This window comes from Nerophis lumbriciformis, linkage group LG37, assembly GCF_033978685.3.
Source record: "Nerophis lumbriciformis linkage group LG37, RoL_Nlum_v2.1, whole genome shotgun sequence".
Classification (NCBI taxonomy): Eukaryota; Metazoa; Chordata; class Actinopteri; order Syngnathiformes; family Syngnathidae; genus Nerophis; species Nerophis lumbriciformis.
In genome coordinates, this window is record NC_084584.2 from 14,321,328 (window position 1) to 14,337,500 (window position 16,173).

The 16,173-nt window shown below is 41.3% G+C and overlaps 1 protein-coding gene across 2 annotated transcripts in view; it reads left to right on the top strand.

Moving 5' to 3' along the window:
* The first annotated feature begins 1,421 nt into the window (after nt 1-1,421).
* The window catches only part of LOC133577500 (Na(+)/H(+) exchanger beta-like), a 49,170-nt gene continuing 34,418 nt past the window's right edge, over nt 1,422-16,173 (top strand). Inside the window, exon 1 of one of the 2 annotated variants that reach the window (XM_061931393.2) lies at nt 1,422-1,746. In XM_061931393.2, coding sequence (XP_061787377.1) covers nt 1,704-1,746 — 43 coding nt within the window. In that variant the 5' untranslated portion in view covers nt 1,422-1,703. Of the gene's footprint in view, nt 1,747-7,940; nt 8,621-16,173 lie in introns of those variants that run through there. The other variant, XM_061931392.1, reaches the window with a different exon arrangement.

Here is a 16,173-nt window from a genome sequence, read left to right on the forward strand (position 1 = left end):
TTTTATGGACAGAATTTCTAGGCGCAGTCAAGGCGTTGAGGGGATCTGGTTTGGTGGCTGCAAGATTAGGTCTCTGCTTTTTGCAGATGATGTGGTCCTGATGGCTTCATCTGGCCAGGATCTTCAGCTCTCACTGGATCGGTTCGCAGCTGAGTGTGAAGCGACTGGGATGAGAATCAGCACCTCCAAGTCCGAGTCCATGGTTCTCGCCCGGAAAAGGGTGGAGTGCCATCTCCGGGTTGGGGAGGAGATCTTGCCCCAAGTGGAGGAGTTCAAGTACCTCGGAGTCTTGTTCACGAGTGAGGGAAGAGTGGATCGTGAGATCGACAGGCGGATCGGTGCGGCGTCTTCAGTAATGCGGACGCTGTATCGATCCGTTGTGGTGAAGAAGGAGCTGAGCCGGAAGGCAAAGCTCTCAATTTACCGGTCGATCTACGTTCCCATCCTCACCTATGGTCATGAGCTTTGGGTTATGACCGAAAGGACAAGATCACGGGTACAAGCGGCCGAAATGAGTTTCCTCCGCCGGGTGGCGGGGCTCTCCCTTAGAGATAGGGTGAGAAGCTCTGCCATCCGGGAGGAGCTCAAAGTAAAGCCGCTGCTCCTCCACATCGAGAGGAGCCAGATGAGGTGGTTCGGGCATCTGGTCAGGATGCCACCCGAGCGCCTCCCTAGGGAGGTGTTTAGGGCACGTCCGACCGGTAGGAGGCCGCGGGGAAGACCCAGGACACGTTGGGAAGACTATGTCTCTCGGCTGGCCTGGGAACGCCTCGGGGTCCCACAGGAAGAGCTGGACGAAGTGGCTGGGGAGAGGGAAGTCTGGGCTTCCCTGCTTAGGCTGCTGCCCCCGCGACCCGACCTCGGATAAGCGGAAGAAGATGGATGGATGGATGGATGGTTGGAATCTGCTCTTATGGATGATATGCTAGTTACTATGGTCATCTAATTAGTTACGATAGTAATCTACGTCACAGCAGCTCAGACGAGGCATAAAGCAATGTGGGCGGGAAGCGTTTCCACAGATGCGGAAGGAGATTTTCACAACAAAATTCGAAAGCTTAATGATATATAGAATAGAATAGAAAGTACTTTATTGATCCCTGGGTGTAAATTCAGCAAATATCAGATTGTAGGTGGGTTTATTTTGTACCCTTCGCGTTCATATTTCATTGTTTGTTGCGTTTCACTTGATTGTAAAATATCTTGATCGAAAGGGGGTGTGACGTTCATACTTTGTCAATATTCAGTGTTTTATCGTTCATAGAAAAATTTAAAAATTCCATTACGTTTTTTAAGGCGGTCTGTCATAACGTTTTTAAGCGTTCAATCAGACATTGTTGTGAGGTTTTGTATTAGTGTTCCTAAAAATAGATATACCGGCCCCCACACACATTTCTTTTCTCTAAATGTGGCCCCCGAGTCAAAATAATTGCCCATTCCTGGGTCAGACGCAACACTTTATATTGTGCAAAGTCTTTCATAAAAACAAATACAACACCAGTCAGAAGTTTGGAGACATTTTCTCGTGCAAGTAAATGAGATAGTGTCTCTAAACCTTTGACTGTTAGTGTGTCCCTATAAGGGAATCCGCACACATATTCCTAATTTATTGCCTTCACTGATGTGAACATGTTTTGTTTATTTTCTCTGTTTTCACGTTTGTACCCGTTGACCTCCAGCCAACTGTGGGAAAAGAGCCGCCGATGTTGTTTTTGCTCGCTCGTCGCCGCCCTGCAGGGTTCAGAGGTACAAAAAATACATCATTAGTGGAGAATAGTACAAAACGTACAAAAACTTATTTTTCTCACAATTGTGACAAGCATTGGCTTGATTGCATTCACTTAATAATGACATTTATATTATATTTTATACATATATTGCTATGGGAAATGGAAAAAAGTTGAAATATTGAGAAGAATAACATACTAGTACGCTTTGTTGCCCGTAAGAGCATTTTTATACATTATTTATTTGCATGGTTGGATGAATGCCCCCCTTTACATTTTTCAGTTTGCAGCCATCGGTGGAAAAAGTTTTGACTCCCAGCAAATCGACACAATATTAACATTTATTTTTCATGAGCGCTCGCCTTGCTCTGATGACTCACACATCTACTGGAAATGTGTGTGCGTGTACAGGAAGTGCATGCTCAGGGGGGGAGTGGACTTTTTACGCGGACTGATCATTGCATGGTTTGGCTTTCAACCCTTGCTTTTAACCCCACGGATTGTTATTTTGCAAGATCTTTCAAATTAAAAGCAATATACCCATTTTCATACTTGCTAACCCTCCCGAATTTTCCGGGAGACTCCCGAAATTCGGCGCCTCTCCCGAAAACCTCCCAGGACAAATATTCTTCCGAAAATCTCCCGATTGAGTGAGGACAGCCTTTTCTTTATGACGGGAGGACAACAGGGTGACAAGAACTAAATCATCCAGACTAGATATAAATTGTATTATTATGGTTATCTTACCTAAAAATAAATATATTTATTAATAAAAAAAATAAAAAAAATAAAAATTTACTATATTTTGCTAAAAACATCAAAATTAATTGTATTTTTATTTGTATTTTTTCTGACTCCTTATTACATCCAGCCATAGAATTATACATTAAAATAAACATATTTGAAATCATTAATTTTAAATGATCATAATAATTCATTTAAAATGACCATATTTAATTATTAAAATAATTGCTTGTTTATCAACAACTTTAGCATTTTATTCATTACATTTTGAAGCTCTCAGAAGCCAAGTTATGTTATATTCCTTAAGATTTATTTATGCAAGTTTGAAGTATCAATTATCTAAACACAGTTTTGTTTGTGCATATATATATATATATATATATATATATATATATATATATATATATATATATATATATATATATATATATATACATACATACATACATATATATATATATATATATATATATATATATATATATATATATATATATATATATATATATATATATATATATATATATATATATATATATATATATATATATATATATATATATATGGGGATAGGTTGATTGGCAACACTAAATGGTCCCTAGTGTGTGAATGTGAGTGTGAATGTTGTATGTCTATCTGTGTTGGCCGTGCGATGAGGTGGCGACTTGTCCAGGGTGTACCCCGCCTTCCGCCCGATTGTAGCTGAGATAGGCTCCAGCGCCCCCCGCGACCCCGAAGGGATTAAGCGGTAGAAAATGGATGGATGGATGGATATATATATATATATATATATATATATATATATATATATATATATATATATATATATATATATATTTTATTTTATTTTATTTTATTTTTTTTTTCACAATCTTGACCAGGGCGCGGTAATCCCTATCGCTTGTACACTTTTTCTGACCACAGTTTTTCCTTCCCTTTGCCTCTCCATTAATGTGTTTGGACACAGAGCTCTGAGAACAGCCAGCCTCTTCAGCAATAACCTTTTGTGTCTTTCCCTCCTTGTGCAATGTGTCGATGGTTGCCTTTTGGACAGCTGTCAAATCTGAAGTCTTCCCCATGTTTGTGTAGGCTTCAGAACTGGACTGAGAGACCATTTAAAGCCCTTTGCAGGTGTTTTGAGTTAATCAGCTGATTAGTTTGTGGCACCAGGTGTCTTCAAAATTTAACCCTTACACAATATTCTAATTTTGTGACACACGGAATTTTGGATTTTCATTTGTTGCCACTTCAAATCATCAAAATTAAATGAAATAAACATTTGAATGCATCAGTCTGTGTGCAATGAATAAATATAATGTACAAGTTACACCTTTTGAATGCAATTACTGAAATAAATCAAGTTTTTCAAAATATTCTAATTTACTGGCTTTTACCTGTATATATATATACATATATATATATATATATATATATATATATATATATATATATATATATATATATATATATATATATATATATATATATATACACACACACAGTATATGTATGAAATACTTGACTTGGTGAATTCTAGCTGTCAATATACTCCTCCCCTCTTAATCACGCCCCCACCCTCAACCACGCCCCTGTCCCACCCCCGACCACGCCCGCACCTCCCGAAATCGGATGTCTCAAGGTTGGCAAGTATGCCCATTTTACATGTATTCCTCACAAAACATATTTGTGACATGAGGCCATTTGCATTTTTATTGACTTTTTCATTCATTTCAAGAAATTGCATTTTTTTGTATCACGACCCCACTCTTCCACAAGTGGGTTAAATGGTAAACGGGTTCTACTTTTATAGCGCTTTTCTACCTTCAAGCCACAAAGCGTTTTGACAGTATTTCCACATTCACCCATTCACACACACATTCAAACACTGATGGCGGGAGCTGCCATGCAAGGCCCTAACCACGACCCATCAGGAGAAAGGGTGAAGTGTCTTGCTCAAGGACACAATGGACGTGACGAGGTTGGTAGAAGGTGGGGATCGAACTAGGAACCCTCAGGTTGCTGGCACGGCCACTCTCCCAACTGCGCCACGTCCTCCCGTCACCGTTCAATAATGACCCCAAGCAGTTCCAATAGAATATCCTGTGAACCTTTAATTCTTAGCAACTCTGACGGTCCCACTTGCATCACATCTGATGCAAATTTGACTGTCAATACTGTCCCACTTACACGTCTGATGTCAGCAGTCTTACATCTGATGCAACTTTGACTGTCAATACTGTCCCACTTACAACGCTTGATGTCAGCAGTCTTACATCTGATGCAACTTTGACTGTCAATACTGTCACACTTACACGTCTGATGTCAGCAGTCTTACATCTGATGCAATTTTGACTGTCAAAACTGTCCCACTTACACGACTGATGTCAACAGTCTTACATCTGATGCAACTTTGACTGTCAATACTGTCCCACTTACACGTCTGATATCAGCAGTCTTACATCTGATGCAACTTTGACTGTCAATACTGTCCCACTTACACGTCTGATGTCGGCAGTCTTACATCTGATGCAACTTTGACTGTCAATACTGTCCCACTTACACGTCTGATGTCAGCAGTCTTACATCTGATGCAACTTTGACTGTCAATACTGTCCCACTTACACATCTGTCAGCAGTCTTACATTTGATGCAACTTTGACTGTCAATACTGTCCCACTTACACGTCTGATGTCAGCAGTCTTACATCTGATGCAACTTTGACTGTCAATATTGTCTCACTTACACGTCTGATGTCGGCAGTCTTACATCTGATGCAACTTTGACTGTCAATACTGTCCCACTTACACGTCTGATATCAGCAGTCTTACATCTGATGCAACTTTGACTGTCAATATTGTCCCACTTACACGTCTGATGTCGGCAGTCTTACATCTGATGCAACTTTGACTGTCAATACTGTCCCACTTACACGTCTGATATCAGCAGTCTTACATCTGATGCAACTTTGACTGTCAATATTGTCCCACTTACACGTCTGATGTCAGCAGTCTTACATACGATGCAACTTTGACTGTCAATACTGTCACACTTACACGTCTGATGTCAGCAGTCTTACATCTGATGCAACTTTGACTGTCAATACTGTCCCACTTACACGTCTGATGTCAGCAGTCTTACATCTGATGCAACTTCGACTGTCAATACTGTCCCACTTACACGTCTGATGTCAGCAGTCTTACATCTGATGGAACTTTGACTGTCAATACTGTCCCACTTAACCCGTCTGATATCATCTCTCACATCTGATGCAACTTTGATGGTCAATACTGTCCCACTTACACATCTGATGTCAGCAGTCTTACATCTGATGCAACTTTGACTGTCAATACTGTCCCACTTACACGTCTGATGTCGGCAGTCTTACATCTGATGCAACTTTGACTGTCAATATTGTCCCACTTACACGTCTGATGTCAGCAGTCTTACATACGATGCAACTTTGACTGTCAATACTGTCACACTTACACGTCTGATGTCAGCAGTCTTACATCTGATGCAACTTTGACTGTCAATACTGTCCCACTTACACATCTGTCAGCAGTCTTACATTTGATGCAACTTTGACTGTCAATACTGTCCCACTTACACGTCTGATGTCAGCAGTCTTACATCTGATGCAACTTTGACTGTCAATATTGTCTCACTTACACGTCTGATGTCGGCAGTCTTACATCTGATGCAACTTTGACTGTCAATACTGTCCCACTTACACGTCTGATATCAGCAGTCTTACATCTGATGCAACTTTGACTGTCAATATTGTCCCACTTACACGTCTGATGTCGGCAGTCTTACATCTGATGCAACTTTGACTGTCAATTCTGTCCCACTTACACGTCTGATATCAGCAGTCTTACATCTGATGCAACTTTGACTGTCAATATTGTCCCACTTACACGTCTGATGTCAGCAGTCTTACATACGATGCAACTTTGACTGTCAATACTGTCACACTTACACGTCTGATGTCAGCAGTCTTACATCTGATGCAACTTTGACTGTCAATACTGTCCCACTTACACGTCTGATGTCAGCAGTCTTACATCTGATGGAACTTTGACTGTCAATACTGTCCCACTTAACCCGTCTGATATCATCTCTCACATCTGATGCAACTTTGATGGTCAATACTGTCCCACTTACACATCTGATGTCAGTAGTCTTACATCTGATGCAACTTTGACTGTCAATACTGTCCCACTTACACGTCTGATATCAGCAGTCTTACATCTGATGCAACTTTGACTGTCAATACTGTCCCACTTACACGTCTGATGTCAGCAGTCTTACATCTGATGCAACTTTGACTGTCAATATTGTCCCACTTACACGTCTGATGTCAGCAGTCTTACATACGATGCAACTTTGACTGTCAATACTGTCACACTTACACGTCTGATGTCAGCAGTCTTACATCTGATGCAACTTTGACTGTCAATACTGTCCCACTTACACGTCTGATGTCAGCAGTCTTACATCTGATGCAACTTCGACTGTCAATACTGTCCCACTTACACGTCTGATGTCAGCAGTCTTACATCTGATGGAACTTTGACTGTCAATACTGTCCCACTTAACCCGTCTGATATCATCTCTCACATCTGATGCAACTTTGATGGTCAATACTGTCCCACTTACACATCTGATGTCAGTAGTCTTACATCTGATGCAACTTTGACTGTCAATACTGTCCCACTTACACGTCTGATATCAGCAGTCTTACATCTGATGCAACTTTGACTGTCAATACTGTCCCACTTACACGTCTGATGTCAGCAGTCTTACATCTGATGCAACTTTGACTGTCAATACTGTCCCACTTACACGTCTGATGTCAGCAGTCTTGCATCTGATGCAACTTTGACTGTCAATACTGTCCCACTTACACATCTGATGTCATCTCTCACATCTAATGCATCTTTGACTGTCAATACTGTCCCACTTACACGTCTGATGTCAGCAGTCTTACATCTGATGCAACTTTGACTGTCAATACTGTCCCACTTACACGTCTGATGTCAGCAGTCTTACATCTGATGCAACTTTGACTGTCAATACTGTCCCACTTACACATCTGATGTCATCTCTCACATCTGATGCAACTTTGACTGTCAATATCATCTGATGTCAGCAGTCTCACAGCAGTCTCCAAATTTGGAGGTGCGGAAATCGCCATGTACAATCGCTAATGCTAATCGGTAGCACGTCAATAGCAAAGCCAATGTATATTAGCATATCGGTATTGGTTGATATCGGTATCGGTAATTAAGAGTTGGACAATATCGGAATATCGGATATCGGCAAAAAAGCCATTATCGGACATCCCTAATACTAGACTAAATGCTAAAATTTGAGTTTTTTTGTTTTTTTAAATTGGGGGGGTTCAACATCAACAAAATAATGCAATTATTGTACTCACCACCAAAATAAAGTCAATAAATTCTCATTTAAATCCATTTTTTGACTACAACGCTCTCTTGTATTCAAGGAGAAAAATAAATATGATCAACACAACAACAAAAAGTATCGGTCCGATACCGCCTTTGGCGTCGATATGTTCATGTGGCTGTATCGGACCGCCCCATCCGCTGTGGCTGCGCTGCTCCTCCGCTCCAGCAGGTGTCACTTGACGGAGCGCACATGAGGACGCCGCTGAGAGAAGATAAGAGGACCCTCCGGCTTTAACGAGCGGCACGTTGCCGATCATGTTGGCTGTTTTTGTCTCCGCCCACTCGTCGCCACTTTCCCGCCATGCTTAGGCACGCGTGGAGGCTGTGCGTAAAGGTCCTGTCACCATCCTCATGCTCTCCTCCTCCGCCTCCTCCTCCTCTTCATCCTCGTCATCAGCGCCGGGTGTAGCGGAGCCTGCCCCAACATGGCCCCGCCATACCCGCGTCTCGCCGGCTTGGCAAGCCTCCTTCTCCTCCTGCTGCTCCTTTTCGCCGTCGACGGCAGCCGTGCGCCGGACAACCACACGCACGCTGGTGATGGGGAGGGGACCCCGCACCACCGGGGGAACTCGTCCGCGCACAGGAAGCCTTTCCCGGTGTTGTCGTTCAACTACGAGCACGTCCGGAGGCCCTTCGAGATCTCGCTATGGATCCTGCTGGCTCTCCTCATGAAGCTCGGTGAGTGCCTCTTTTTAAGTTGGCTGACATGTGACGTCACTGCTGCTGCGTCTGCATTCAAGTTAGGTCCTCCAAAAACCAAAACTATATAAAAAAATAGTTCTGCTATCCAATAAACATGTTTGAAAACAATTTTCACCAAAACACAGAAATAAACAAACAAGGACCCATTCTCATATGCACCACTCCATATATATATATATATATATATATATATATATATATATATATATATATATATACATTGGTGTTGTTAGGCATATTTTAGGGGGGCTCAAGCCCCCCTAAAATATTCTTAAGCCCCCCTAAATAATTTGTTTGTTTTTTGTTTTTTTTTACAAATACATGCCGACATAGTCATTATAAAGAGGCCCGAATATGAGTTTAAATAAATAATCATATAACCTGTTATTATTCACTCAGTTTCCCCTCACTTCGTAGCATAAGGTAGAGAGCCCCTTTAGTGCGTCGGTATCCAATCCATTCCACTTGATCATATAGAAAATGCCCACATCACTCAAATTCCAGTCCGCATTTTCTCTGCGACCTTGCTTGCGGTCCTGCAAGTGTACGAAGCACACTATCTTCCTTTACAATGAGTGAAGCTGCACAAAACCTTGTGTGTGCAATTGTAAATAATTTAGTTTTTGAGTTTTGTGTTTCTTGTAGAATCTATATAAAGTAATATACATTAGCCTATTGTTAAAATAATGAAAAAAACATTAAATATATTTGTTTTATTGTATTGTTACATTAATAGCTATTGTATTATTATAGGATGGCTTGTTAAACATTTCATAGGATTTTCAGAGGGAGGAAAAACCAAGACATTTAATATAAAATGTAAAATGAATAAATACATAAAAAGAAAAAGAAAAAAAATGGTTTAAAGCCATCGTCCCGGGGAGCATTTCATTTCGTCCCGTGCATTTTTTTTAAATAATAATAATAACAATGAATAGATTCTAAGTCTTTGTTTGCCGTTTGTGAAGTTTTGTGCTTCCGCGTAACGTTCGCTCGCATCCTGTGCATCTCCTGGGGGCTAAGTCCCCCCTGTCCTTAAAAGCTAGTGACGCCCCTATATATATATATATATATATATATATATATATATATATATATATATATATATGTATATGTATATATATATGTATATATATATATATATATATATATATATATATATATATATATATATATATATATATATATATATATATATATATATATATTAGAGATGTATTAGAGATGTCCGATATTATCGGCCGATAAATGCTTTAAAATGTAATATCGGAAATTATCGGTATCTGTTTTTTATTATCGGTATCTTTTTTTTTTTAATTAAATCAACATAAAAAACACAAGATACACTTACAATTAGTGCACCAACCCAAAAAACCTCCCTCCCCCATTTACACTCATTCACACAAAAGGGTTGTTTCTTTCTGTTATTAATATTCTGGTTCCTACATTATATATCAATATATATCAATACAGTCTGCAAGGGATACAGTACGTAAGCACACATGATTGTGCGTGCTGCTGGTCCACTAATAGTACTAACCTTTAACAGTTAATTCTACTAATTTTCATTAATTACTAGTTTCTATGTAACTGTTTTTATATTGTTTTACTTTCTTTTTTATTCAAGAAAATGTTTTTAATTATTTTATTTTATTAATTTTTTTAAAAAGGACCTTATCTTCACCATACCTGGTTGTCCAAATTAGGCATAATAATGTGTTAATTCCAAGACTGTATATATCGGTATCAGTTGATATCGGTATCGGTAATTAAGAGTTGGACAATATCGGATATCGGCAAAAAGCCGATATCGGACATCTATCAGAAATACTTTAACAATCCCCGAGGGGAAATGAAGATTTTCAGCACAATCCCATTGAAGGGCAGACAAACATTACAAGGAGACAGAACAGGATCTCTGACGGGTCTGCCAACTTCCGGCGCCCCTTACAGAAAAGGTGAGAAACTGGTAAACGCTGGGGACGGGGGTGGGGTGAGGGAAAAAAAAAAAATTGGTTTAAGCCTGGGCCCCTGGAGAGGGGGTCCAGACTGAGGCCCAGGAAAAAAAAACTCATATCCATAGCACACATAAGCATGTGTGTAAGAGGAAAACATCAAAGAACACAGTGGTGTACTTCGATCTGAATAATTAAATATAATTAAATACTTTACCTAACGTACCTTGGGAGAACAGCATTACAGCGTACACGAAGGGTAACTGGTTTCTCTACCTGGGCAACAGGCATGCACAGTAGGCACTTACAAACTACGGCAAGACTGAAAGGTCGAACAGTACACAAATAGCATTAATACACCACGTTATCTCCCCCTTAGATTAAAGGTAATTCCTTACAGTGCATTAACTTCACTATTTATAATAACTGAAAATATCACATTCTTTAAACTATTATCAATCAATCAATCAATCAATGTTTATTTATATAGCCCTAAATCACAAGTGTCTCAAAGGCCTGCACAAGCCACAACGACATCCTTGGTACAGAGCCCACATAAGGGCAAGGAAAAACTCACCCCAGTGGGACGTCAATGTGAATGACTATGAGAAACCTTGGAGAGGACTGAAAGCAATGGATGTTGAGTGGGTCTGACATAATATTGTGAACGTCCAGTCCACAATGGATCCAACACATCAGCAAAAGTCCAGTCCACAATGGATCCAACACAACAGTGAGAGTCCAGTTCATAGTGGGGCCAGCAGGGAGACCATCCCGAGCGGAGACAGGTCAGCAGCGCAGAGATGTCCCCAACCGATGCACAGGCGAGCGGTCCACCCCGGGTCCCGACTCTGGACAACCAGCACTTCATCCATGGCCACCGGACCTGTGTAACTCCCCCTCCACAAGGGAGAGGGGGGCAGAGGAGAAAAGAAAAGAGACGGCAGATCAACTGGTCTAAAAAGGGGGTCTATTTAAAGGCTAGAGTATACAAATGAGTTTTAAGATGCTTCTACTGAGGTAGCATCTCTAACTGTTTCCGGGAGGGCATTCCATAGTACTGGAGCCCGTATAGAAAACGCTCTATAGCCCGCAGACTTTTTTGGGGCTCTGGGAATCACTAATAAGCCGGAGTTCTTTGAACGCAGATTTCTTGCCGGGACATATGGTACAATACAATCAGCAAAAAAGGCTGGAGCTAGACCGTGTAGTATTTTATACGTATGTAGTAAAAACCTTAAAGTCACATCTTAAGTGCACAGGAAGCCAGTTCAGGTGAGCCAGTATAGGTGTAATATGATCAAACTTTCTTATTACAGGTTGTCTGGTTAACAGATTCTCATCTGGTTAATTAAATAACCATTTCAATACTGCACTTATAACTCTTAAACAACTCAAACCCTCTTAGATAATTAAACATCCCCCCTTATTGTCCTTATTCCCTGTAACGCGTTGGCGTCCTAGTTGTGCGCCCTGAGCGTCTCAAAGTCATTGTCTCTGGGTCAGGTGGCACAGGTTGGTCCAGCTCGGTTCACCAAAGTCACTCTCCTGCACAGCTGACTGAGTTGCACATTCCGGTTCAGGATCAGGAAGGCCTTGAGTGTAGCGAGGCTTCAGCTGGTCCCCGTGGCGTCTGTACACTTGGTCAGTTGACTCTCCTTGTGCTCGGTACGACCCTGGGCCAGTCTGTTGGGTCACCACTCCTGGGATCCATTTCTGTTTTCCCCCTGCGGTGTTGCGCAGATACACTGGGTCATCCACATCAAACTCTCTCACAGCAGCCCGACTGTCATGCCCCTCTTTCTGTCGATACTGCCTCCTCCTCACCTTCTCTGAGATGCTTGGTTTCAGAAAGTCCAACCGCGTACGCACATGTCTCTTGAGGTACAAGTCCGCTGGAAACTCACCAGTAGCACTGTTGGGAGTCGTGCGATATCACAGTAGGAAATGCGAGACCATGTCCTCCACACTAAAGTCTTGTCCGGCAAGCTTCTTCATGCCTGCTTTGAATGTGGCGACGTACTTCTCGGCCAGGCCGTTAGTAGCTGGATGCCTGGGTGCACCAGTCGTGTGAAGAATACCATTTCTTTTCGCAAACTGCTGGAACTCGTCTGACGTGAAAGCCGTGGCGTTTGTCTGTGACGATTTGCTCTGGTATTCCATATGACGCAAAAAGTCTCTTAAGCCTTGAAATGGTCACAGAGGATGTTATCTGAGACATTGTAAACACCTCAAGCCACTTTGAATAGGCGTCGGCCACTGTCAAGAACGTGTGACCCGTGAATGGGCCTGCAAAGTCCACGTGAAGCCATTTCCACACTTCTCCAGGGAAATCCCAGGGGTGCAAAGGGACTTGGCGTGGCGTGCGCTGTTCCAACTGGCATGTTTCACATTGTTTGCAGACCATTTCGACGTCCATGTCTAAATTTGGCCACCAGACATATTGCCGTGCAACCGTTTTCATTTTCACGATGCCAGGGTGCCCACTGTGGATCTCATTCAGCACTGCGTTTTTTTTAGTTTTGCAGGTACCACGACTCCCCACAGAACACATCCCTGCTCAACAGATAGCTCCTCCCTCTTTTTATAGTAGACTTTTAGATCTTCCGGTATCTCTTTTGGCCATCCTTCCATGATATACTGACCTACGGCATCTCCGTGTGGTTTTCTAGCTGCACGGTGGCAGAGAGAAAGAGATTACAGGGGGTCATAAACGCGGCCCAAAAGATCACTGCATGTCCTCTTACATCTCTAGAGGACCTGCATAAGAGACACTGCAACAGGAGAGCTAACAGCATCCTCAAGGACTCATCCCACCCAGGTCACCACTGGCTTGAACTCTTACCCTCAGGGAGGCGTTATAAGACCATCAAAGCCAGGACAAATAGACTGAAAAACAGTTTCTATCCTAGAGCTGTTATTGCCCTAAACTCTGCACTTACCTGAACACTCACCACTTTATTACTTGCTTACCTCTGATAAAGATCTACTGTGCAATATGTTTTTTTAACATTTTATTATGTTTTTACATTTTAAATTGTTTTATTATTGTTGTTGTCTGAACACTATTTCATGTAGGTTTGTTTTAAAAGCATTGAGCTGGATTGCTGTCCAATTTCGTTGTTTCCATACAATGACAATAAAGGTATTCTGATTCTGATTCTGATATACCTATGCAGCTTTGAGAGCTCAGGATCCTTGCGCGATGCCTTGGAAATCTGTTTCGCACTCACCGGTGCCTCATCCAGGTGCTCACATATCAATGCATTCAGACATGCTGTCATTTGCCCTGTCCCCGTGTCTTTGGTCTCAGGCAACAGGACACGAGACAGTCCATCAGCGTTGCCGTGCTCTTGTGACTGACAGTAGGTTATGCAGTAATCGTATGCCGACAGTATGATGGTCCATCTTTGGATACGCGCTGCTGCCATTGTTGGAAGTCCTTTATGTTCTCCAACCAGCGTGAGTAGAGGCTCGTGGTCAGTCACCACGTTGAACCTCCGCCCCCACAGATATTGATGGAATTTCTTTACTCCATACACCAGGCTCAACGCCTCCTTCTCGATCTGTGAGTAGTTTTTCTCGGCTGGCGAGAGTGTCCGAGAGGCGTACCCTATCGGATACTCTTGCCCATCAAATGTTGTGTGCTGGATCACAGCTCCAATTCCGTACGCCAAAGCGTCTCATGCGAGGGACAGTGGCAGACGTGAATTAACACCTTGTCACTTGTTAAGAGCTCCTTGCATTCCTTGAAAGCGCTCTGCTCCGTCTTGCTCCATCTCCATTTGGTTTGGTTTTACAGCAGATTATAGAGTGGTGGACTTGTTTCTTCAGCATTATCCACACGTTTAAGTCAGGACTTTGGGAAGGCCATTCTGAAACCTTAATTCTAGCCTGATTTAGCCGTTCCTTTACCACTTTTGACGTGTGTTTGGGGTCATTGTCCTGTTGGAACGCCCAAGACCCAACATCCGGGCTGATGATTTTAGGTTGTCCTGAAGAATTTGGAGGAAATCCTCCTTTTTCATTGTCCCATTTACTCTCTGTAAAGCACCAGTTCCATTGGTAGGAAAACAGGCCCAGAATATAATACTACCACCACCATGCTTGACGGTAGTTAAGGTGTTCCTGGGATTAAAGGCCTCATCTTTTCTTCTCCAAACATATTGCTGGGTATTGTGGCCAAACAGCTCAATTTTTCCATCTCCATTTGGTTTGGTCCTTCAGCAGATTATAGAGTGGTGGACTTGTTTCTTCAGCATTGTTCACACATTTAAGTCAGGACTTTGGGAAGGCCATTCTGAAACCTTAATTCTAGCCTGATTTAGCCGTTCCTTTACCACTTTTGACGTGTGTTTGGGGTCATTGTCCTGTTGGAACACCCAACTGCGGCCAAGACCCAACATCTGGGCTAATGATTTTAGGTTGTCCTGAAGAATTTGGAGGAAATCCTCCTTTTTCATTGTCCCATTTACTCTCTGTAAAGCACCAGTTCCATTGGCAGCAAAACAGGCCCAGAGCATAATACTACCACATACTTGCCAACCCTACCGGATTTTCCGGGAGACTCCCGAAATTCAGCGCCTCTCCCGAAAACCTCCCGGGACAAATTTTCTCCCGAAAATCTCCCGAAATTCAGGCGGACTCAGGTCCTCCACAATATAAAAAAGCGTACCTGCCCAATAACGTTATAACTGTAGAATGATGGAGGGCGAGTTCTTGGTTTCTTATGTGGGTTTATTGTTAGGCAGTTTCATTAACGTCCTCCCAGCGCGGCAACAACACACAACAACAGCAGTCACGTTTTCGTCTACCGTAAAGCAGTTTGTCTGCCGTAAACAGCAATGTTGTGACATCTAGTGCATTTGATGAAAGCACTTTTGTGCGTGCCACACAACAATGCATCAGAGAGGGTGTTCAGCATGGTTCGAAAAATAGTGACAGAGAATAGAACAAGGATGGACAATTCAACCTTTAACTCAACAATGAGTAGATGAGTGTTATGTGTGTGTATATGTGTAAATAAATGAACACTGAAATTCAAGTATTTATTTTATATATATATATATATATATATATATATATATACATATATATATATATATAATAAAATAAATAAATATATATATAAAATTCACTGAACGTCAAGTATTTCTTATATATATATATATATATATATATATATATATATATATATATATATATATATATATATATATATAATAAAATAAATATATATATATATATATATATATATATAAAATAAATATATATATATATATATATATATATATATATATATATATATATATATATATATATATATATATATATATATATATATATATAAAATTCACTGAACGTCAAGTATTTCTTATATATATATATATATATGAAATACTTGACTTGGTGAATTCTAGCTGTAAATATACCCCTCCCCTTTTAGCCACGCTCACAACCACGCCCCCGTCCCACCCCGACCACGCCCACCCCACCCCCCGAAATCGGAGGTCTCAAGATTGGCAAGTATGTACTACCACCACCATGCTTGATGGTAGGAATGGTGTTCCTGGG